This window comes from Guillardia theta (assembly GCF_000315625.1).
Source record: "Guillardia theta CCMP2712 unplaced genomic scaffold GUITHscaffold_211, whole genome shotgun sequence".
NCBI classification, from domain to species: domain Eukaryota; class Cryptophyceae; order Pyrenomonadales; family Geminigeraceae; genus Guillardia; species Guillardia theta.
The window spans coordinates 41326-63340 of NW_005434465.1; the positions used below are offsets into that span (position 1 = coordinate 41326).

General features: G+C 56.0%; 7 protein-coding genes across 7 annotated transcripts in view; 3 read left to right on the forward strand and 4 right to left on the reverse strand.

The window, feature by feature from the left end:
- Positions 1 to 1124, forward strand: part of GUITHDRAFT_121062 (hypothetical protein) — a gene marked incomplete at both ends in the record, with an annotated part of 1965 nt that extends 841 nt beyond the window's left edge. Inside the window, 7 exons of the mRNA XM_005819680.1 lie at positions 53 to 113; positions 177 to 249; positions 298 to 368; positions 464 to 585; positions 643 to 740; positions 782 to 862; positions 906 to 1124. Of these exons, the coding sequence (XP_005819737.1) occupies positions 53 to 113; positions 177 to 249; positions 298 to 368; positions 464 to 585; positions 643 to 740; positions 782 to 862; positions 906 to 1124 (725 nt within the window). The remainder of the gene's footprint in view (positions 1 to 52; positions 114 to 176; positions 250 to 297; positions 369 to 463; positions 586 to 642; positions 741 to 781; positions 863 to 905) is intronic.
- A 100-nt stretch (positions 1125 to 1224) lies between these two features.
- Positions 1225 to 4839, reverse strand: GUITHDRAFT_148393 (hypothetical protein; the record flags this gene model as incomplete). Its single annotated transcript, XM_005819681.1, has 11 exons — positions 1225 to 2601; positions 2660 to 2692; positions 2742 to 2795; positions 3000 to 3169; positions 3233 to 3374; positions 3521 to 3566; positions 3653 to 3720; positions 3784 to 3838; positions 3883 to 4008; positions 4055 to 4105; positions 4190 to 4839. 11 exons carry the CDS (start codon positions 4837 to 4839, stop codon positions 1225 to 1227), a joined length of 2772 nt encoding a protein of 923 aa, XP_005819738.1.
- A 1464-nt stretch (positions 4840 to 6303) lies between these two features.
- GUITHDRAFT_148394 (hypothetical protein) lies at positions 6304 to 7821 on the forward strand (the record flags this gene model as incomplete). The annotated part of the gene is made up of 12 exons (XM_005819682.1): positions 6304 to 6366; positions 6421 to 6503; positions 6577 to 6658; positions 6705 to 6788; positions 6842 to 7000; positions 7044 to 7088; positions 7135 to 7209; positions 7254 to 7319; positions 7388 to 7440; positions 7566 to 7638; positions 7684 to 7748; positions 7791 to 7821. The coding sequence occupies 12 exons, from the start codon at positions 6304 to 6306 to the stop codon at positions 7819 to 7821; spliced, it is 879 nt and encodes a 292-aa protein (XP_005819739.1).
- Positions 7822 to 8284: 463 nt separating this feature from the next.
- On the reverse strand, positions 8285 to 8943 carry GUITHDRAFT_156248 (hypothetical protein). Its single transcript, XM_005819683.1, has one exon. It carries the CDS (start codon positions 8901 to 8903, stop codon positions 8361 to 8363), a length of 543 nt encoding a protein of 180 aa, XP_005819740.1. The 5' UTR covers positions 8904 to 8943; the 3' UTR covers positions 8285 to 8360.
- Positions 8944 to 10979: 2036 nt separating this feature from the next.
- Positions 10980 to 12568, forward strand: GUITHDRAFT_121066 (hypothetical protein; the record flags this gene model as incomplete). Its single annotated transcript, XM_005819684.1, has 11 exons — positions 10980 to 11041; positions 11093 to 11171; positions 11227 to 11313; positions 11367 to 11434; positions 11477 to 11548; positions 11631 to 11748; positions 11841 to 11945; positions 11996 to 12074; positions 12121 to 12203; positions 12325 to 12486; positions 12533 to 12568. The coding sequence occupies 11 exons, from the start codon at positions 10980 to 10982 to the stop codon at positions 12566 to 12568; spliced, it is 951 nt and encodes a 316-aa protein (XP_005819741.1).
- Positions 12569 to 12745: 177 nt separating this feature from the next.
- On the reverse strand, positions 12746 to 14671 carry GUITHDRAFT_82042 (hypothetical protein; the record flags this gene model as incomplete). The annotated part of the gene is made up of 2 exons (XM_005819685.1): positions 12746 to 14021; positions 14136 to 14671. The coding sequence occupies 2 exons, from the start codon at positions 14669 to 14671 to the stop codon at positions 12746 to 12748; spliced, it is 1812 nt and encodes a 603-aa protein (XP_005819742.1).
- Positions 14672 to 17039: 2368 nt separating this feature from the next.
- On the reverse strand, positions 17040 to 19901 carry GUITHDRAFT_166628 (hypothetical protein; the record flags this gene model as incomplete). The annotated part of the gene is made up of 6 exons (XM_005819686.1): positions 17040 to 17686; positions 17736 to 18002; positions 18050 to 18448; positions 18484 to 19194; positions 19348 to 19555; positions 19621 to 19901. The coding sequence occupies 6 exons, from the start codon at positions 19899 to 19901 to the stop codon at positions 17606 to 17608; spliced, it is 1947 nt and encodes a 648-aa protein (XP_005819743.1). The 3' UTR covers positions 17040 to 17605.
- Positions 19902 to 22015: the final 2114 nt, after the last annotated feature.

Here is a 22015-nt window from a genome sequence, read left to right on the forward strand (position 1 = left end):
TGAAGGGGAGGAGGAGGGATGAAGGGGAGGAGGGACGCTGATGATTCTGCAGGAGGAGACGCAAACAACGTGACCCTTATGGGTCAGTCCGCTGGGGCTCATCTTGCCGCCCTGTGAGTCACCCCTTGCCCTCCTCCTTGTCGTTGTTGTCGCCTCTTCTTCCTCACTCAGCTCAGGTGCGTCATCGATGCGGCTGAGAAGGAGGCGGCGCTTGAGAAGCTCTGTGCCTCACACGGGCTGCCTGAGCTGGTGGGGAAGGAGCAGCTGCAGGCGGGTTGGTGGAGGATGATGGAGCAGGTGCAGCGGAATGAAGCAGGAGCTCATTCGTCCATGGAAGGCATGGCCTTCAGCTGCCGACAGCTCTCACGGTTCGCGAGGGTGGAGGAGAGGAGGAATGGGGAGGGGGAGCAGGAGGGAGGGAGAGGAGGGAGGGAGGGGGCCAGAATAGTGAGGGTTGCCGCAGGTTCGTGGGTATCTCAGGGCCTTACAACATTCTCAAGCTCATTCCTTTCATGCAAGCTCGTGGGCTTCCTAAAAATGTTCTCAACGCTCTTGTCGCCGGCGATCCGCTCAAGCAGTCGCCTGGTGCTGATCCTCCTCCTCCTTCCTCTGGTTCTTGCTTGTGACTCGCTTCTTGCCCAGCTTGTCGGGTCCTTGACCTCTCTCCTCACGCTGTTTCCTTCCTCCCCAAAGTTTCACTATTCCATGGCACCGCCGACGCCACCGTCCCTCATGCTCAGGTGACCTTCTCCTCCTCCTCCTCCCGCTCACTCGCACTCAGACTGTCGAATTCGCCATGGCGCTCGAGAGGGCAGGCGGGCGAGTGGAGACGGTGAAACTTTACGAGGGCAAGAGCCACACGGTGAGAGAAGCGGAAGAAGCGAATAGGCTGACGGGCTTGTCAGGATCCCATCCTAGAGGACCCTTGCAAGGGCTCAGACCCCCTCATGCTTGATCTGCTCAACCTCATCACTGCTAAAGACTCCTCGACCTCCTCCCTCTCCTCCTCTCCTTCCTCCTCCTCCCTCTCCTCCTCCTCCTCCTCCTCCCTCTCTCCCATCATCCAACACCGACGACTTCACCCGCGAGTTATCGCGGTCGCGAGGTGGCTGAATCCCTTCTGATGGAGGGCGAGCTGTAAAGACTAGCATGCATGTAAATACAGACGAGACCTGACCTGAGCAGCTAGAGGAGGAGGAGGAGGAGGAGGAGGAGGAGGAGGAGCTAGAACAGATGGTCCATGACCTCCCATAGCAGCAGGCAGCCGTCGCTCCCGCTCGTGGAGAGCAGCAGCGAGTCATCGCAGCTGAAAGTCACTCGCCTGATCCTCCCCCCGTGGTTCCCGTAGCTTCGACGAGGAGCCGAGGACGAGAGCACGGGGAAGGACAGCAGGCTCAGCTGCCCTCCTTTCTCCCCCACCGCTAGCAAGTCTCCTTGCCGGGACCGGTCTACGCAAGAAGGAGTACCCCTGTCCCTGTCCTCCTGGTGACCCCTCTCGCCTCCCTCTCCTCTCCTCTCCTTCTCCTCTTGTCTCAGTCCCTCCATCTCACGTCCCGCCAAGCACGTCTGTGTCTCCCACTTCACCTCCTGGAACAGCTCTGTCCGCCCCGCTAGCAGCAGCCTGCCGCCGCCGCCTCCCACCTCCCACACCACCCCCGTCATGTCTCTTCCGCAGCTCTGCGCGTATCGCCCGCACGAGGAGACGTCGAGGGCTGCCACTGCTCCTCCATGTGCCCCGCAACGGCTGCCGTCTTGCGTGTCGAGGAGGAGGGGAAAAGGAGAGGAGGAGGAAAAGAGGGTCTTGAGCGCTGAACGGATGGGGAGGAGGCAGACGCTCCCGTCGAAACCACCAGCGAGGAGAGCGGAGTCGTCGAGGAGGAAGCGAAGGGAAGAGAAACCAGCTCGTTCCTTCTTCGTGGCCCCAGCAGCTTTCTCCGTCCTGCCGTCGTGGAACGAGAGGAGGGGCCGAAGGCTCGCGAGCTCCAGCACGAGGATCCTCCCGTCGCTCGTCGCCGTTGCCAGCATCCGCCCGTCATGCGAGAGCGCCAGTGCCTCCACACCCGTCGGGAAGTTTTCAGCTCGGAGCAGCTCGAGCTTGAGCAGGTCAAAGAGCTTCAGCCCCCCGTCGCGACTTCCCGTGACAGCCACCTGAGCCGCAGGATGGCAGCACAGAGCCGTTACCTCCTCCTTGTGTCCCTGCAGCACCGACAGAACTTCTCCCGTCCTCTCTCGCAGCAGCAGCAGCTCATTTCCCCCCGTCCCCACCAGCATGCTTCCTCCCTGGTAGTCCCCCAGCAGTGAAGGCGCCACGTACGCCATGGCGCGGATGGAAGCACCGGGCATGGAGAAGCCAACGCTCTCCGCATCCTCGAGCTGCATGCCCATGGGGCTCGAGAGGTTCCAGTAGCGCACGCAGCCGTCGCTTCCTCCCGTCACTAGTCGCCCTGACGGATGCAGCACCATGCTGATGGTCGAGCCCGCATGCGCGCTCCTCACCGCCGCCATGACGCGCGCGTCCTGCCAGAGGTAGATGTCTCCTCCCGTCGTGCCGCTGGCAGTTGTGCCATTGGGCAGGCACACGAGGCAGCTGACGAAGTTGGGCTGTAGCGAAGTGAGGGCTAGGGGAGGGAGGGCGAGGAGAGGGGAGAGGAGGATGGACCTGCTCGAAGGCTCCGAAAGTTCCCGTGCGAGACTGAGAGAGTGAGAATGAGAGGAGGGAGGGGAAGCGATCTCAGGCTCACCTTCAAAGTCATGGGCATCTCCTCCTCCTCTCGGTCAAGGAGGCTTTCCTTGTGCTTTCATGCAGTGTCAACTCCATACAGGGAAGAGTAGGAGGAGGTAAGTGAGAGTTTGGGGAAGTGAGACGACGATGATGATGATGATGATGATGATGATGATGATGATGATGATGATGATGATGATGATGATGATGAGGAGGAGGAGGAGAAGGAGATTACCCTCAAAGTCCAGAACTTGACATGTTTTTTCCCGGCACTCACAAGTTCGTCCTCTCGTCTCTCTGAAAACTTCACACTCAGCGCTGCCCCGTCCGTATGGGCTGGAGCTTTCGCCAGCTTGACGCCCGCCTGCCAGTCCCACACCACCAGACAGTTCTTGGGGTCCGAGCAAAGGGAAGCTAGCTTAGCACCCGACCTAGAAAAAGCGAGAGCTGTCCAGGGCGTGAGATGGATCGAAGGAGCAGAGGAGGTGGGGTAGAAGAGGGATGGGGTACCTGTGAGGGCTTGCGGTAGGTCTCCCCTCCCCATGCTCGTGACGAGGCAGCAGCTGCTGGAGCTCCATACGCAGAGAAAGGGCTTCTGCCCGCTCCTTCCCGCTCCTTGGCCTGTAGCCACGAGCTCCTTATGCAGCGTTAGCTGAACCAAAGAGAGAGCAAAGAGGAGCGAAGCAGCGCGGGAGTGAGGAAGGGAGGGAAGGGGGCAGAAGGAGGGAGGGAGGGAGAGTGAGTGAGTGAGTGAGTGAGTGAGTGAGTGGGGAAGAGAGGGAGGAGACGGAGGTTTACTCCGTCTGGATGCATCGCTATGCACTTTATCTCTGCATCGTGACCTCTGCAACAAAGTGAATGAGAAGAATGAAGCGGTCAAGGCGAGCAAAGGAGGAGGGGAGGTGAGGGAGAGGCGGGGAGGCAGGCTACCTGAAGAAAGTCTGTCTGTTGGTCGTGAGATCGTGAACGACGCCAAGGGCAGCAGCGAAGAAGACGAGCTGCAGGAGAGTCAGGGGCAGCAGCGTCTCATCCTCCCGTTCCTGTCCATTCTTGTTCGACACCAGGGCTGCCCACGTGTCTTTACACCTCAACCCCAACACGTGCTTCAGTTGCAAGCTGCCTGGCTCTCAGTCCCAGGTCTCCTCCCCGCTCCCCTCCACCTCTTGGTGGGCATGGAGCTTGCGGCCTTGTTAAGCTCTTGAGCCAGGTGGGGAGTCGAATTCCTCTCCCTCCCGACCTGACGTTCTGCTGCCTCCTCCTCCATGGCGATACTCCGCACGGAGGACCTGAGGAGCAGCGTCAGCTGACCTTCGCTCCTCCCCTGCTTCTCACCTGGAGACCCTCGCGCCCCTCGCCGAGCTGCTCCTGACAGGTTGATTGATGCTGCTTTCTCAGAGTTATGGAGAAGAGGAGGAGGACTGAGGTGGAGTGGAGGAGTGAGGAGGAGGAGGAGGAGGGGGAGGAGACCTAGAGGGTCGAGGAGAGGAAGGCTTGTCTCCGATGCTTCGGAGCCTCTCCACGCTCTTCCTTGCTTGTTTTGAGGCTTCAGTCTTGCAAGAGCTGCTCCTTGATCGCTCTTGTCCAGCAGCAGTCAAGCTGCTCCTCGCACTCTTTGAGGCCTCGAGCTTCATCCCAGCCGCTCCTCCCACCGGAACCTCCTCTACCTTGGTAGCTTTCGTTGACGTCTCCTCTACCTTGGTAGCTGTCGTTGACGTCTCCTCTACCTTTCTAGCTGTCGTTGACGACCCTCCCTCGTCTCCAAGAGTTGGAGGAGAGGCTGGCGCCCCTCTTGGGGTCTCAGCTGCTGACGTGGCGACGTGCGAGGGATGACACGCGAGGTCTGGAGCCTCGAGCAGCTCTACTCTTCGGATGAGGTTGGCAACGGCTTGTCGCAACATGTCCACCTGCTCGTCCACCTGCGAGTTCCTCCTTGCCACCTCACGTTCCAACATCTCCACTCGAAGCTTCAGCTGCCTCCTGCTGACCGCATCTTCCTCATCATCTGTCGGCGCTCCTTCAGGCAAGAATGCACGGCTTGTGCGCTTCGCTTCTGCAGCATCGAGCATGGATGTCGTTAGCAGGCCGCCATGGTCGAGCTGCTCTCCTTGTTTCGGCATCTTCACGTGCAAGGCTGAAGTGACCCAGCTCGTTTGATCTGCTCGGCTGTTTCGCTTGTTAATGACGCGGCAGATAAGATTAGATAGGCTGATCCGCGTGACAGTAAGGCTCGGAAACCAGTTCCAGACCTCAGGCTGCTGCCTTACCAGTCATTGAGTCTGCTCTGCTGTGCGGCCACGAGTCAGTCGAAAGTTTTTAACGTTTTCTCTCCGTCTTTTTCCTTATCTGAGGCTTTTCTTTCTTTTGTATCTTCTGCTCTGATCAACTTCTCCTCTTCTCGTCTCTCAGATCTCTCCTGTCCTGTCTGTTCTCCTCTCCTCTCCCCTCCTCTCCTCTCCTTGTCTCAGGCTCCTCTCCTCTCCTCTCCTCTCCTCTCCTCTCCTCTCCTCTCCTCTCCTCTCCTCTCCTCTCCTCTCCTCTCCTCTCCTTGTCTCTCCTCGCCTTTCACGAAATTCAAATCATTGGCAGGCCAAGTTGTCAAAAGGATGACCCGGACTTTTTTTTTATAAGTATTTGCAAATTTCAAATTTTCATTCGTCCGCGCGATCCTTATCTTCAGCGACCTCACTATCAATTTCCAGTATCTACCTAGGACACTGCTAGCACCTCTCTCTACGACCCCTCTGTATCAAGATAGTCACTGGTACTCTTTCTGACAGGGTAGGTAGTGGACATACCCCCTCTATGATTTCCTACGGAAAGGGAGGGGTGGGGTACATGTCTAAGGCCCGTTTCCCGCCGGCTCCCAGATTCCAGATTCCAGATTTTTTCATACAAATATAAGTCAAATTCTTTTTTTTCTACTCCAAATGTTTTGGAGAACTCAACTATAAGTCATTTTAATTTGAGAATGAAACGATGCGGTTGACTTTCCCAGATTTTGCTTTTCGAATGGGCAGGCACTATATGGAAATATACTATTAGCTCAATCGAGAAAAATTGTTAGAAGGTAGGGAGGGTACGCTGGGAGCATCAAATATGAACAGGCAGTGGACCCACCCCCTGTCAGTATGTATTGAAAGCACCGGTGAATATTTCGGGGTAAATTTCAAATTAGTTTGAATAAAGTCAAAAATCTGGAATCTGGGAGCCGGCGGGAAACGGGCCTAAGATAGATATGGGATGGGTGGGGCTGAAAAGGAAAAACAAGGGGAAAGAGGGAAGAGAGGGAAGGGAAGGGAGGAAGAGGAGAAGAGGAGGGAGAGGAGGGAGAGGAGGGAGAGTTATGAGATAGGGAGGATATGGACAGAGAGGAACGGATGGTTGAGAGTAGCGGCAGGCGCGCCAAGTGCTTGTAGATATCAAGTGTTGATATCATGATTCTTAACCAAGGATTCGCAGGTGGAGCGTGAACGATGTACTCCCCAGCACCTCCTCCTCCCGGTAGCCCACAATCTGTCCTTCTGCTTTTGCTGCGCTGACTCATTCCCTGCCTTGTAGATCCCAAGAGGAAGGAGCAGAACATGCTGCTCGGGTTCCTCCTCCTCATCTTCCTCATCGCTTTCCCTGCGCTCGTGGTCGCTGTGGTAGGCTCCCCTGCTTCAAACCCTTGAAGGCAGTGAACATGATCGCTGGTGCAGGTCGCGTTCACTAGGATACCAGGAGATGACTGCGCTCTCAACGTAACGACCCCAGTGACCCAGACGGCACATGCGATCCACTGGTAGGAAGAGCTTCTGTTCCTGTTTCGCCTCCCTCTCATCCCTCTGCTCCTGCTCTCATCTCACTTTTTGTAGGGACTACTCGCCTGAGCATGGGCCCGAGCACTGGGCGTCGCTGACTCCTGACTACGCTACCTGCGGCTCCGGCAAGCTGCAGGTCTTCTGCGCGTTCCTCTCCGTCTGCGGGCTCTCATGCCTTGCAGTCGCCGATCAACCTGCGCACAAGCGTCGGCCCCAAGTATGAGCTTGGAAGGACCCTGAAGAACATCAGCATGAACAACTTTCAGGTCTCCTCGTCGCTTCTTGCTCAGGCTGGTGATCTAACGGGCTGCACGAGCAGGACGTGAGCACCCTCGTCAAGAACTCCTTCTCCAACTTGGTTACAGTCGTCCACAACGGACACACAGTGCAGACGAGTGGAGTGAAGGGATACTTCCAGTACGACAGCACTTGGTTCGAGCTGCTCCAGTTTCACTTCCACACTCCCAGCGAGCATCAGGTCAGGCCTCCGGACGGTGCTGCGGCTGCTGACGAGTTGAAAGCTGGATGATAATCTGCAACAAGCAGAGATTCACTTCGTGCACAAGGTATGATCGAGCGGTAGCTTGCTGGGTGAGCTCAAGAAGGATGCAGAGTCAATCAAACAACTACTTGGTGATCGGCGTCTTTGTCGAAACAGCAGACGAGAACCCCGAGTACTTCAAGGAGGTAGGGAGACCTGTTGCTCGACTCACCTGACTGACTTCCTGCAGCTCCTTGCTGACTTTCCCAAGTCTGAGGAAGAGGCAGCGGCTATCGTTCACTTCAACTACACGCAGGTGAACAGCTCTTGATGATTCTTCTGCCCCATCCCTCACCCCTGGCTGCCCTGAATGCTTCTCTGCAGCTTCTGCAAGATGTTGTGGGCGACAACGCCAACTACTGGATGTACAGTGGGAGGTGAGGGAAGAGGAGGAGGAGGAGGAGGAGGAGGAGGAGGAGGAGGAGGAGGAGGAGGAGGAGGAGGAGGAGGAGGAGGAGGAGGAGGAGGAGGAGGAGGAGGCGGTCCATGACATTGCGAGCAGCTTCACTACACCTAACTGTCAGGAGGGAGTGACATGGATCGTGATGAACAAAAAGGTGAAGATGACTGCTAAGGTAAGGCCCCTCCTTCCCTCCTGCCCCTCTCATTCCTTGTCAAAGGACATCGGTGCGCTTAGAAATGCGATGGGCAAGAACAACCGACCGATCCAGCCTCTGAATGAGAGGTACTCTCCTGCTCATCTCGTCGTCGTCTTACCGTTCCGCAGGACTGTCCACATGAAATCTCTTCCCATCTGATCAAGATTGCGGGAAAACATTCTGAGTTCGTTCCTGAGGAGAACTCAGCCGCCAGATAAGTGGCAGCGTTAGCAGCAGCTTGTCATGCAATGGGGCTCAAGGAGAAGGGGGCAGGAGGTTGGAGAAGATTAACACCAAATGAATTCAACATGCTGTCAGTGCAGGCCTTGTTCGTCAGCAACACACAGGCATGACCTCACAGGGATAAATGACCAGAGAGAAAATGAGAGAAGCAACCAGAGGTAGCAATCACAAACAAAATGAAAATTCAAGTTGCGCACTGCTTCGCACATCCCTAGCCAAATCTGTCTCTTGCTACTTGTAGAGTGGGGGCAGGGACAAGGCACAATAAGTCGCTAAGGAGAGTACATCACAAGCATGAGCCTTGAACCTGGAAAAAGAGATCTTGATCAGAACACGCCTCTCGCTGCTGTCGACCATCATCACTCTCAAAGAATTCTCGTTATTTCACAAGGAGAAGCACGAAGCAGGAGTCGAAGTTTCACTCACGAAACTTGTTGAGCTGAGCGTCACTGAGCTCAGAGGGGAACGTACGGCCCGAAGCTGACGGCATCCACAGGCACATCCCCTCGTGGAAGTGACCCTCTGTAGGTAGCCACGAACTTGTCCTCGCTGGGATACTTGATGCTGATTCTCTTCTGGATCTGACGGAGTTGCTCCCGTCTGGTAGCGCCGGCAGCATCGATATGATCCCTAGAGTGAGCCATATGCTTCTGCGACATCATCACATGGTGTGGGGCATGCACATGGACAGGCATTGCAGTGCTTCGTTCAGCAAGCGACTGTTCTCTCGCATGCCTCCGAGCCGCAAGCTGCCTGGGGCCCAGGAGACCGTCTGTGGCCAAATCGACGTTCCTCTTTCTCTGAAAGTCACCATTCATTGCAGCCTTGAAGAAGTCAGAGAGCGAAGAGTCCGCTCGCAGCGCCACATGGTGCCTAGCGCTCCCACGCACTCTCCCTCTCCTTACTTCCTGCTCTAACTCAGTCCAGCCCCTCGAGTTCTTGCCCTCTGCATCTCCTGATGCAAAAATTGAGCTTCTGGTCATCACCAGCGCTGCCATCGTCATCACAACCGCCGCCACCGCCGCTACCAGCTTCCACGCCATGGCAGCCCGCAGTCCAGACAATTTGCCTCCTCGACTAGGGGTACTCTGTGGTCTGTAAGGGTAGGGGTATAGTAATATACCCTTTTTTCCGGGATATTAAGTATGATAATAAGGGTGGGGGTAGTAAGATAAGGGGTACTCGACCATGCGGTAGAAGTTATTTGTGGGGTGGGGACAGACTGGATGCGAAGAGACACGAAACTGAAAATAACGGTTTTATAGATCCTAGGACAATACTAGAACCAATAGGTCATATCGCTTCGATTGATTATTTTTAAAATATTCGCCGGAATTTTCCCCTCATACGTCCTGCGATTCAAACATATGGGCCTGAGAGGGGATGGGACACTCCTAATACCACCCACCCTATCCCAATAGTACCCACCCATACCCATGAATCCGGAATTCACAGACCCCACCCTACATCAGAGTTTCAGTTCTTGAAGACTACCCCTAGCTTGCACTTGTTTATTCCATCTTTACATTTTATACCACCCACCCTTGATTTGAACCCACACCGTCAAGACAAAGTCCTGGACCCCTACCCCAATCTCGTGAGGGACCCCTGCGTAGAGTGGTGGTCACCCACGGGAAAAGAACACCCCTTGGTGGTTACTGTGAAACGGTTACGACCCCTCCTTCCTCAACTTCTCAGTACCCCTCCTGCCTCAACTTATCAGTCACCCACCCCACCTCACTACCGACCTGCTCACCTTCCCTTTGACCACCCGTCCCTTTATATCCATTTTCACCCGTGCCGCTAGACCTTCCGATGTATTATTGACCCCACCTCTCCCATCAATTTCATAATTTGACCACCCTACCCCTCCATACCTACACGGGCCCCCACTGATGAACCACTTCCGGCCTCTACATTTTTGACACCCTACCCCCTGCAGCCTAGATTGACCTACCCCAGTTTACAACAACAACCTACCCCACCCCAGCATTCTGAACTTCAGGCCCATCTACGCCTTTCTATACACCACCCTCTCAATCCCCTGAAAACTACCCACCCATCTCATGCGACCATTCTCGCACTGTGAGATGACAATTTCCAGTGATCGCCCCACCCCTATTACTACCTATCTACCCACCCTTTACCCAGTTCTGAGGTACCCCACCCCATATTTACCTATCATTCCTTCCGATTTGATAGTGTAGGACCACTACCCACACGTTCAACTTGAACAGGACCCACCCTGCTCATTTCCTGTACCCCACTCCACCAGTCACACCACCCCTCCTTACCTGAACTTCACATATCACCCTACCATAAAAATGAAGCACCCTTCTGTTATAAAAGATACCCCTCCGTTGTAGACCCCTACCTACATTGTATCCGATAAGTACCCCTCGTCTTGACAATTACTCCTAAGGCAATCACCCTCCCTACAAAATGACCACCCCTCATGACCCCACCCATCCATGGGTACCTACCACCCCCCGTGTCAGTTCGCCTCAGCCCCTGGAGTTGGGACGCTAACCGTCCATGGCACAACGAGAGCGGGGGAGTGATAGAGCAGGACAAGACAAGAAGAGGGAGAGGGGGGGGGGGGGGGAAGTAACCTCTGTGTGGGAGAGAAACAACCAAGAGAATGGCTTGGTGCTTGTAACGAAGAAATCGAGCAGCGCTGATGAAATTGTGAACCCTTCCGATTCGATTCTGCGTAGTGGCCACTGTGTGAATCCCAAACAAGCATCAGTAGCCCACAGTTCGAATACAGAAGTGAGATGCAGCCGCATCACAAGATATGATATTGTTCATGGGCTGGGAGCGCCAGTAGGGTTGGCTGCGTCTTGATTTCGACGAGAAAAATTGATTTCACAGTCGTACTATCGTTGTTACAAAGCTTGTTGAGAAATTTCTGATGAATATTGATCTGTGAACAAACAGAGTTGTTAGTCACAAGAGATTGTTGATACTTAAATCGTTTTGAAGACTTCCAATTTTTGGATACTGTTTGAATTGTGTAGCAGGACAACATAGCTGACGTATCGTGAACAGAATTTGCGTTTTCGTCCAGAACCATGTTCGGGTTTCTTGCAACCGGCATAAAGAAATATTATGACATCAACGAGACGCTGGGAAAGTGAGAAAGCTCCAAGACAGGAATCTTGCTTGTTCTGACCTGTGTGATCAGAGGTAGCTTCGCGACTGTAAAGAAAGGAATTCCGAAGGATGGAGGGAAACCAGTTGCAATTAAAATAGTTGATAAGAAAGTGAGTGAGAACACGGCAGTTGGTCCCCCCAGTCGAATCTGACAAATATGGACAGGATAAAGAATATGATGCAAACGCGTTACAACAAGAGATTGCGATTATGAAAAAAGTTAATCATCCCAATTGTATCAAACTGATAGAGGTGCTTCATAGTTGGTAAGGAATGCTTCCTGGATTTACGTGTTGGTTTTCCAGGTTTTTGATGAGAAGACAAGATTGTATATCGTGCTCGAACTTGTGACAGGAGGAGAGCTGTTCGACAGGTGCGCGTGACAAGCAACAAACCTGAGCTGATGATGCATCAGGATTATCACCAAAGGTTCTTACTCCGAGAGAGAAGCTGCCATCTTGATTGAAAGCGTCGTCAGAGCCATCGCGTGAGATCTCTTGTGATCCTCTTGTCACAAGTCATGACTGCTTCCCTTCTCTTCCTCCCGTCCCCTCCTCCTTCCTTTGCAGCTACTTGCATCAGGTCGGAGTTGTACACCGAGACTTGAAGCCCGAGAACCTCCTCTACGCCAGTGGCGACCCAGAGAGTCCAGACTACGAAGTGATCAAGGTGGCAGATTTCGGGCTGGTATGATACATGAGAAGTTCTACTCCCTCCTGCCCTCCCTCCCTCCCTCCCTCCCTGGCTCCTACGTGTTTCTGGTTGAGACATGGGGGCAGGCGAAGGTTGTCATGCCAACTGAAGACCACACGATGAGCACAACGTGCGGGACTCCAGGGTATGTTGCACCAGAGGTGCTGGAGCAGAGAGGATATGGACCTGAGGTGAGAAGAGGAGGAGGCGCCGTTGCCTCGTGCTGTTGAGAGCCTTGAAGGTGGATCTGTGGAGCATTGGAGTTATCCTCTACATCCTTCTCTGTGGCTTTCCTCCTTTCTATGATGAAAACAACTCCGGTGAGAGGTGGGAGGGGGCGGAGGAGGAGGAGCTGACCATGCGCAGTTTTATTCTCTCAAATCAAGAAAGGGGACTACTCCTTCCCCTCCCCGTACTGGGACGACATTTCCAGCGAGGCCAAGGATCTTGTCAAGAAGCTCTTGCAGGCAACCTCCTCCTCCTCCTCCTCCTCCTCCTCCTCCTCCTCCTCCCTTGGCTCTCGCCCATGCCCTCACTTGCTCGCCATGCACTGGCTGAGCTGGAAGACAGGTGAATCCTGCCAAGAGACTCAAGAGCGAGGAGATCGTCGAGCACCCGTGGATCTCCTCGCGGCACAGCAACTCGTCGAGCGCGCTGCTGCTGCAGCAGGAGCAGCTCAAGAAGTACGTGGCGCGCGGGCGCTTCAAGCGAGCCATCAACACGGTGGTGGCGGTGAGAGCTGCTGCTTCCTTGCGAGCGTTTCTCAAACCTCCTGCAGACGAATCGTATCAAGGCCTTGACTGTGGGGAAGTAGAGGAGGAGGAGGGTTGTAAGTGTGAAGGGGTGGGGTCGGGGAGGGCGGGGGTGGGAGGAGGAGAGAGCGTAGAGGAGGGGGGAGGCTTAAGGCGCTGTTATGTCATTTTCCATGCCAAACATCATAATTGTAATACAAATCTAAAACAAGCATTCCTACGCCTCCCTCTCCTCCTTGTTACGCCAGCGCGAAGCCCTTGGCCCGTCTCATGAGCAGGATGAGTGCGAGGGAGCGGAAGAAGACGAAGATGCCGATGAGGACAAGGCCATACACCCACCAGTCTCCGGGCTTGATGTCGTTCTGCGTGATGACGGACATGCAGCTGGCGTGCTGGCTGGAGCTCTCGGGGCAGCCCAAGTTGAACTCGTTGAGGAGGAAGAGGTTGATGCCGAACTTAAGGGAGCAGAGGTACTGAGCCCAACGGATCCACACGGGAATCTGTTGGATCTTGATGAAGAAGCCCGCAAACAAGATCTGAGGCACGAAGATGGCTGGAGCCGCCTGCATGGCCACCTGCACGTTGCTTGCGATGCAGCCAGCGACGAGGGCGGTGGAGGAGGCGGCCATGCCGATGAGCCACAGGGTGAGGACGTGGAGGATGAAGTTGCCCTTGAGGGCTTCGAGCCAGTAGGCGACAAGGAAGGTGATGATGCTGGTCGAGAACGTCAACGGCAGCTCCGTCACGAGCTTCGACCAGAAGTAGGGGATCGCCCCGTATGTGCCCGTCGCGTACTCGCGGAGAAACCTGGGGCGCTCGGAGGGGAAGAGGAGGATGACAGGCTGGGAGGCTCCGAACATGCCGCTGATGGCGAGGTTGGCGAGAGCTCCGAAGTGAGACTGCGTGTCCGTCGAGTCTCCGATCTTGTAGAAGATGAGAGAGAAGATGAGAGTCAGCATGATGGTCGAGCCGTATCTCGCCTTCAGTGACCCAGTGTCTCGTAGCACGCTCTGTATGTCTCTCTTGCCCAGCGCTATGAACTGAACCGTCCATGGCGCTTGGCTTCGCTTCAGTTTGTGCAGTGGCATGCCTCCCCTTCCGGCCTCACTCTGAGCCTGAGCGTGGGGGTTGAAGCCCTTCCTGGCGACCTCGAACTGGTCGCTGATACCCTGCAGCACCTGCTTATCCAGCGTCTGCATCAGGAACATCACGTGGTCCGCCGGGTTCGTCTCAGGCGGCACGGGGTAGCCGCAGGTGAGCAGGTACTGCGCCATGTGGTCGACCCGCCCATCGAAGAAGGTCCTGCCGTCAGCGAGGAGGAGGACGCGGTCGAAGAGGTGGAAGACTTCCGAGGAGGGCTGGTGGATGGTGCAGAGGACGGTGCAGCCAAGAGACGCGAGATCCTTGAGCGCGTTCACCACGTTGAAGGCAGCGTACGAGTCGAGGCCTGAGGTGGGCTCGTCGAGGAAGAGGATGGACGGGGAGGTGATGAGCTCGACGCCGATGCTCGTTCTCCTGCAGTCTTGTCAACAAACGTTGAGCGCTCCTCCGACACTCTGACGGGACGGAGACGAGGAGAAGAGGAGGTAGAGAGGAGAGGGAGGGGGAGGAGGAGGAGGAGGGCGTCACCTCTTCTCGCCGCCTGAGATGCCCTTGATCAGCTCGTTTCCTATCATCGTGTCCGCGCACTTCTCCAGGTGGAGGATCTGAATCACGTCCTCCACCATCCGCTCTCGCTCCTCTCGCGACACCGAGGACGGCAGCCTCAGCCTCGCGCTGAACTCCAGCGCCTCTCGCGGCGTCGCCGTCGGGCACAGCGTGTCCTCCTGGGTCACGTAGGCGATGTTGGGGCCGAGTTGGTCGGCATGGATCGCGTTCCCGTTGATGGAGAACTTGGAGGTCACAACATGCCCGTTCATCGACATGATCCTCCCGCTCAGCACGTTGAGCAGCGACGTCTTGCCGCTACCGCTCGCTCCCATGATAGCGATCACCTCCCCTGGGTGCGCGACCCCCGAGAGATTCTTGAGCACGCGCGGGTCCTTGTGAGACTTGGCGACGGTCTTGGGGGACAAGGTGAAGTTGACGCCCGACCAGGCGAAGTGAGCTTTGTTCCCGACCCGGAGCGAGCTTCCTCTCAGGGACCGGCTGCTCGCTGAGTTCATGTGCGTCAACTGCTGCTTGCTCACGGCAGGAGCAGCGTGCTGCCCCTTGCTGGGCTGCTCCTCCAGGGAGTACTCGAGGGGATGGACGGAGAATCCTCGGATGCCGTTGTCAGCGTTGGCGACCTGCGGGTAGAAGGAGCTCATGTGTCCTTCCTCCATGCTGCACAGAAACCAGTCAAGACGGCAGAGCTAGTGGACGAGAGGGGAAGGAAATAGAAAACATACAACATGAAACATACAACATGAAACATTACAACATATCTTGACTCTGTTATCTCAAGTGGCACCTCAGGTGAAGGCATGACTCTCAAACTACCATCCTCATCTTTCAGCTTCCTCATGAATCTAATCTATACCAATCGTCAATAATTTCCTGCATCGGCTGATAAATAGCGTTGTCTATGAAGCTACAACTGCGTCTGACCCTTCCCTTGGCTCTCCTGCTCCTCATGTTCTATTTCTCATACCTTTGCTCTCGTCCCTTTCCTCCTTGAAACTTGTCTTTGTTCTCTTGCTCATGCCTCTGACTTCTTCATTCTTCTTTTCTACGGTTCTCGTCTTTGCTATCCCATCTCCTCTCCGCTCCCTCCTCCTCTCTCCCTCTCTCTCCTCCTCTCCTCCTCTCTTGCTCTGTCCGCTTGCTGTCTGCATTCCATCGCTTCGTTCATTGCAATTGTGCGATACACCAAGCTCAGATACTACCCTACCCTCAACCTTCGAGTCCCTACAAAATCTCCCACTACCCCTTCTTTGAGCGTACAATACCCCCTTTATTAGATGGTCTTTTCATCTCTGATCACCCTCACTCCCTCTCAACCACAGGAAGTACCCCACCCCCACCCTCCTCTCGACCTTCAAAGCCTTCGCGCACTTCAGGCTTCGAATTTCCTCTTGTATGTCCAAAGAGTGTCCAACCACCCCACCCCCTCTACACCCTATTAAGTCTGGAACCCACCCACCCTGGTGACAACCAGGGCCTCCTCCACGTGTTGTTTTGAAAGTACCGCACACACACGGTACCCCCGAGTGATCAGTGACTACCCTACCTGTTGACTCTATCTTCACCGGTGGTATCCAATGATGAACGGAGATATCCCGGCATACACCGGAGCATAGGGTGGGGTCAATGAGATGGCCGGGGGGTGGGGTACTCAGTGGTCAGTAGGGTGATGCCAGGGTGCTAACACGTTGCAAGCCTGCGGGACCGACCCGACCAGTCACTACCGGTACTGTATGACGTCGAGTACCCCACCACCTCTCACACTCAACTTCCAAGTTGGAACTTGGACCGGTGGTACTACCCTACTAGGCCCGCCAGGACTTCCCCCCTGCCGGGATCTCCCTGGGTCACGTGACAGTGACTGCACTGATCAGTGTCAGGGTCAAGCCTCCTTGTCTCTCCTGATTGTCCTCGTACTGATTTTTAACTTAACTTTGAGTAAATGATCGCACTGATCTGCCTCCTACCCTCCTGATTGTCCCGGTCCACGTACTGATTTTTAACTTGACTAAGTTGCCAGTAAACTCAGTACTACCGTACGTAGACCAGCCTCAGTCCGGCACCCCGTGCCCGGCACTGGTTGAACTTGAAACTTCGCGGCCCGATCGGCATACCGGGGCCGTACGGTCTGCGGCGGCCGCCCGGCCCGGCCCAGGGTTAGAGGCTAGTAGTGACACCATCATCGGACTGAGGCTTCCGGCTGCCGGGCCCGCCGCGCCCCTCAACGTGGCTCGGGAGTCGGCGTCACGCGGACTTGGCGCAGACCGGGTGCCGCGCAGTGCCGCCGCAATCATGGCATCATACTATGATGATCAGTGATGCGGCCCAGGCTGCCGCCGCGAGTCCGGACCGTCTGAGTCCGAGTCTCAGAGTCTCCGAGGCTCAGTCAGAGTCACAGGCTGGCCTGAGGGCCGGTCACCCCGGTGGCCCCCGGGCGGCCGGGCGTCACGGCGTTGCCGCCTCAGGCTCCGGGGCCGCCGCACTGATCGGAGTCCGATCCGGACTCGGATCGGACTCCGGCTTCCGCTGGGCAGCCCGGCACTTGACCGCGCTGAGGCCCGGGCCGCGGGAGGCTCCGAGTTACTGACCGTTCGGTCACGGTGGGCCCCGGCGGGCCCCGCCGGACTCGGCCCGGATCAAAATCATCGGCGGGCGAGGGATGATAATCCGAGCCTTCACGGTTCAACGGTTTACTAACTTGCTGAGTCGAAATTCGCACGGTCAGTTGGCACTTCCAGGCTCACTCAGAGGCGGGGGCCGCTCCGGGTTCAGAGTCCTCGAAACCGCGTTCAACATGGCACGCCAGAAGTTCAGGCCCTACCGTATAGTACCACGGTCGCACTGTCACCGGGCAGGCTCGGCGAACTTGGGCGCGGCGACTGAGCCGTAGTATAATTAATTTACTAAGCTCGGCCCGGGAGTCACAGTCACTGGCAAGCCTTCCGAACGGTTCGCCTGGCCGGGCAGCCGCGGAGTCAAGTTGCCTCCGCCGGGGCGGAAACCGTACGCCGGGTACTACGTCCTGGCCCGGGCCCTCACTCAGGCTCGGCGCCGGGCCGCTGGCAGCTCGCCTCGGCGGCGGTGACTCTCGCATCCGTCGGATCAGCCTCAGTACGCCGGGCTTCAGTGCCGCACCGCCTGGCGGGGCACCGTACTGTACGGCAGCCAGTGTCACATCCGGGACCGGACTCCGCCGCATGACTCGTGATGGCCCGCCCCCGACGGTGACTCGGCGGACTCCGAGGCTTGCCGCGGCGCGCGCGGCGCCGCCGGCGGCCTCCGACTGAGTCGCCGCGCCCCTCCGCCGCCCCCCGGGCCGCCACGTGGCCGCCGCACCGGGACCGACCGCCCGCCCGCCTGACGGACCGCAGGCTCACAGAGTCACGCGGCCGGCCGCGCCGTGTCAGCGCCTGCCCGGCGCTCGGACCGTACGGTCAGACTTGCCTGACCTCCGAGGCCTTGTCGATGGATCGCCGGCTGACGGGTGAGAGCGAGCGATGGCCCCGAGGGTTCAACTGCTCCAGCTTGACGTTAGTCCCCCGGCACCCTCGGCCCTCCTCTCACCATCGTCACTTGACGCTCGCTCTCGCGTCGCCGGAAGCGAGCGGCTTGTTGGACAAGCTCGTACTCGAGGGCCCTGAGCTCGATCTCCTTCCCCTCCTTGTAGTCCTGGTAGAACTTCCTCGCCCTGTCCATCATCTCTCGCATCTCCGCCAGCTTCTTCTCAAGCGACTCTCTTGTCTCGTGCTCGTCAACGGCAGGAAACTCTTGTCCTTTCGACCTTGTCAGTCGCTCCATGTGTTGATGTACCTCCTCAAGCATGTTGGGGAGCTGCAAAGAAGTCACTCAGGGAAGGACAGAAGGCAGCGGTGAAGTACCTGCTCGCTCCTCGTCTCTCCGCTCCTCTCGCCTCCTCTCGCTAGCTCGTGGAGGCTGATTATCCTGACAGCCAGCTGATCCACAAGGGCATCCTGCTGCCTCATCCTTTCCTGCAGCATGCTCCTCTCTTTCCCCATCTCTTGCAGCGACTGGCTGAGATCTCTTTCCGCCTGCGAGATCACTTCGCATCGCATCCTCCACCTCTCCGCCTCATCCCTCGCCGACTTCCTCTCCTGCTGCGTGGCCTGTAAGTTCTGCCTCGCCTCCAGCAGCTCGCCTTCCATCCTCGCCATCTTCGATCGCATTTCCGCGAGCTCCCCACGGGTCTGCTGCAGCACGAGGCTCATCGATGCTTCTCTCCCTCTCGCGTCCTCTCTCTCTGCCGTCACTTGCTCTAGCTGCGCCCTCAGCTCAGTCTGCCTCCCTCCGCCACCAGCTGATCGCCAGCTGATCCTTGTCGCTCGTCCGAGTTCTTGTTTGCCTCGACACGCTTCGCGAGCTTCCCGACGGCCATGACGGTCTCGTTGAGATGCTTCTGAGTCTCGTTGGCTGACTCCAGCAGCGTCATCACGCGCTTGATCTCATCCTCCTCGCTTCGCTCCACATCGGCTGTCATGGACTTGAACCCGATCCCGAGCTCCTCCACAGCTGCAAGCGCTTCCCGCATCTCCTCCTGCGCCGCTCGGGTCTGCGCGAGCACATACTGCCTGTCCCTCTCGTACTCCTGCAGACTCTCCTGGAGTGACAGCCGGTTGGACTGCAGCTGCTCGATCTCCTCCTTTCTCTGCGTCGCCTCGCGCTTGAGTTCTTCGATGCTGGCGAGCAGCATGGTTCTCTCTAACGACAGAGCCTTCACGTCCTGCTGCAGCCGCCCTGTCTCAGCCCCTCCTCTTCCACTCTCATCGACATGCTGGTGGCCGTTGGAGGCAGAGGGACTGGAGGACTGAGGCTGAGGTGCCGCAAGCCTGATGGGCAGGCGGGGTCGAGAAATCACAGGTGCCTTATGCGGGTTAACTTCTTCAGTCGCAGGGGCAGAAGGCTTGACAGGTTGGTGCTGGCTGAGACTGCGTTCTATGGGCAGGCGAGGGACAGCAGCTGGTCGCGTTCGTGCCAGCTCTTGAACGTCTGCTGCCTCCTCCATGACCTTGACGGACCTTGAAGCAGGAGCAAGGTAGGTGGGACTCAACGAGCTGCGGTCGGGTAACGATATTCTTGACGCATCCAACCAGGAAGGGGGGTAGGAGGAGGAAGAGAGCGGGGGAGAGGAGCAGCTTTCTGCGTCCTCTTCAGTCATCACCTGCGTCCTCTTAAGCTTCACGTTGATCAACCTGAACTTTCCTCGCTCGTCTCTCCTCGCTTCCCCAGCCACCACGTAGCGCTTCACCGTCAGGTCGACCATCTCCCCAACTCCCCCTGACAGCATCGACTTCACCATCCCCACGTTGTGCGGCACACGCTGCCCGTCGATGGCGAAGATGACGTCTCCGTTGCACAGCCAGCCAGTCCTGAGGGGAACGCACAGCCAGTCAGCCGAGTGCCATCAGCATCGAGCAAGAAAATCAGCGCCGACCTGGCAGCGGGGCTCCCGGCGATGATAGACTCGATGACGACCTCCCCTCGCTCGTTGGGGATGATGACAAGCCCGCAGTGACCTCGCAGGTTTAGAGGAGGAGAGAGGCTTCTTGCGTTCCTCTGCTTTGGCTCCTCCCTCTCTGCCGATGGGCTCCGTTGAGCGCCATGGTGCTTATAGCGGTTGTCATGCGGCGCATGCTCGCCCATGAGGGAACCAGCGCTGTTGAAGAGCTCCTCTCCAAGCTTCGTGAAGCGATCGAAGATCCCAGGCTCCTCCATCTGCTACCACAAGAGACTGTCAGATCATGAAGTTTGACACAGGAGAAGCCGTCAACAATGTCCTTCACCTCCTGAGGCTGTTCTCCTCCATCATGAAGAGTTTCGTTTCCTCCCTCTCTTCTTTCTTCTTCTCTCTTTGTTCTCCTACTCTTCCGCCTCTCTCAGTTCCAAGTCCGATCTCTACCCCTCATCCTCCTTGTCCTTGTCGTTGTCCTCCTCGTCCTCGTCCTCGTCCTCGTCCTCGTCCTCGTCCTCCTCCTCTTCTCCTTCGGCATTTTCTCTTCGGAGTTCTGTCGCCGGTCTCGTTTTTTTGTCATTGCTTTATTGACTGAAAAAGAAGGGCAAACCGGAGCAAACAAAGGAGGGGGAGGATAAGGCCTACAAACCCGCCTCAATAAAATACTAGGAAACGAAGGAGGCAGCGAAAACCGGCACTCCAACCACGTAAGCGACGGCATGCACGACAAGCAGGGGAACAAGGATCAGGACAAAGAGCAGTAGCGCAAGGCTGAGATGAGATGAGATGAGATGAGAAGAGGAGAGAAGAGAAGACAAGAGATGAGATGACAAGAGAAGAGATGAGATCAGAAGAGATGAGAAGAGAAGAGAAGAGAAGAGAAGAGAAGAGAAGAGAAGAGAAGAGAAGAGAAGAGATGAGATGAGATGAGATGAGATGAGAAGAGGAGAGAAGAGAAGAGATGAGAAGAGAAGAGATGAGATCAGAAGAGATGAGAAGAGAAGAGAAGAGAAGAGATGAGATGACAAAAGAAGAGAAGAGAAGAGATGAGAAGAGAAGAGATGAGATGAGATGACAAGAGAAGAGAAGAGAAGAGAAGAGATGAGATGAGATGAGATGAGATGAGGAGAGAAGAGAAGAGAAGAGATGAGATGAGATGAGAAGAGGAGAGATGAGTCGAGATGAGAAGAGAAGAGAAGAGAAGAGAAGAGATGAGATGAGATGAGATGAGATGAGATGAGAAGGGAGGGGAGAAAAGGAGCAAAAGAAAGAGGCTGAGGTGGAGTAAGGTGAGGTCAGAAGAGACAAGAGAGGAGATTTTAGAGGAGGAGAGAGGCTTCTTGCGTTCCTCTGCTTTGGCTCCTCCCTCTCTGCCGATGGGCTCCGTTGAGCGCCATGGTGCTTATAGCGGTTGTCATGCGGCGCATGCTCGCCCATGAGGGAACCAGCGCTGTTGAAGAGCTCCTCTCCAAGCTTCGTGAAGCGATCGAAGATCCCAGGCTCCTCCATCTGCTACCACAAGAGACTGTCAGATCATGAAGTTTGACACAGGAGAAGCCGTCAACAATGTCCTTCACCTCCTGAGGCTGTTCTCCTCCATCATGAAGAGTTTCGTTTCCTCCCTCTCTTCTTTCTTCTTCTCTCTTTGTTCTCCTACTCTTCCGCCTCTCTCAGTTCCAAGTCCGATCTCTACCCCTCATCCTCCTTGTCCTTGTCGTTGTCCTCCTCGTCCTCGTCCTCGTCCTCGTCCTCGTCCTCGTCCTCGTCCTCCTCCTCCTCCTCCTCCTCCTCCTCCTCCTCGTCCTCGTCCTCCTCCTCTTCTCCTTCGGCATTTTCTCTTCGGTCTCGTTTTTTTGTCATTGCTTTATTGACTGAAAAAGAAGGGCAAACCGGAGCAAACAAAGGAGGGGGAGGATAAGGCCTACAAACCCGCCTCAATAAAATACTAGGAAACGAAGGAGGCAGCGAAAACCGGCACTCCAACCACGTAAGCGACGGCATGCACGACAAGCAGGGGAACAAGGATCAGGACAAAGAGCAGTAGCGCAAGGCTGAGATGAGATGAGATGAGATGAGAAGAGGAGAGAAGAGAAGAGAAGAGATGAGATGACAAGAGAAGAGATGAGATCAGAAGAGATGAGAAGAGAAGAGAAGAGAAGAGAAGAGAGAGAGAGAGAAAGAGAGTGAGATGAGATGAGAAGAGAAGAGAAGAGAAGAGAAGAGAAGAGAAGAGAAGAGAAGAGAAGAGATGACAAGAGAAGAGATGAGAAGAGAAGGGAAGAGATGAGAAGCGAAGAGAAGAGATGAGAAGAGAAGAGAAGAGATGAGAAGAGAAGAGATGAGAAGAGAAGAGAAGAGATGAGAAGAGATGAGAAGA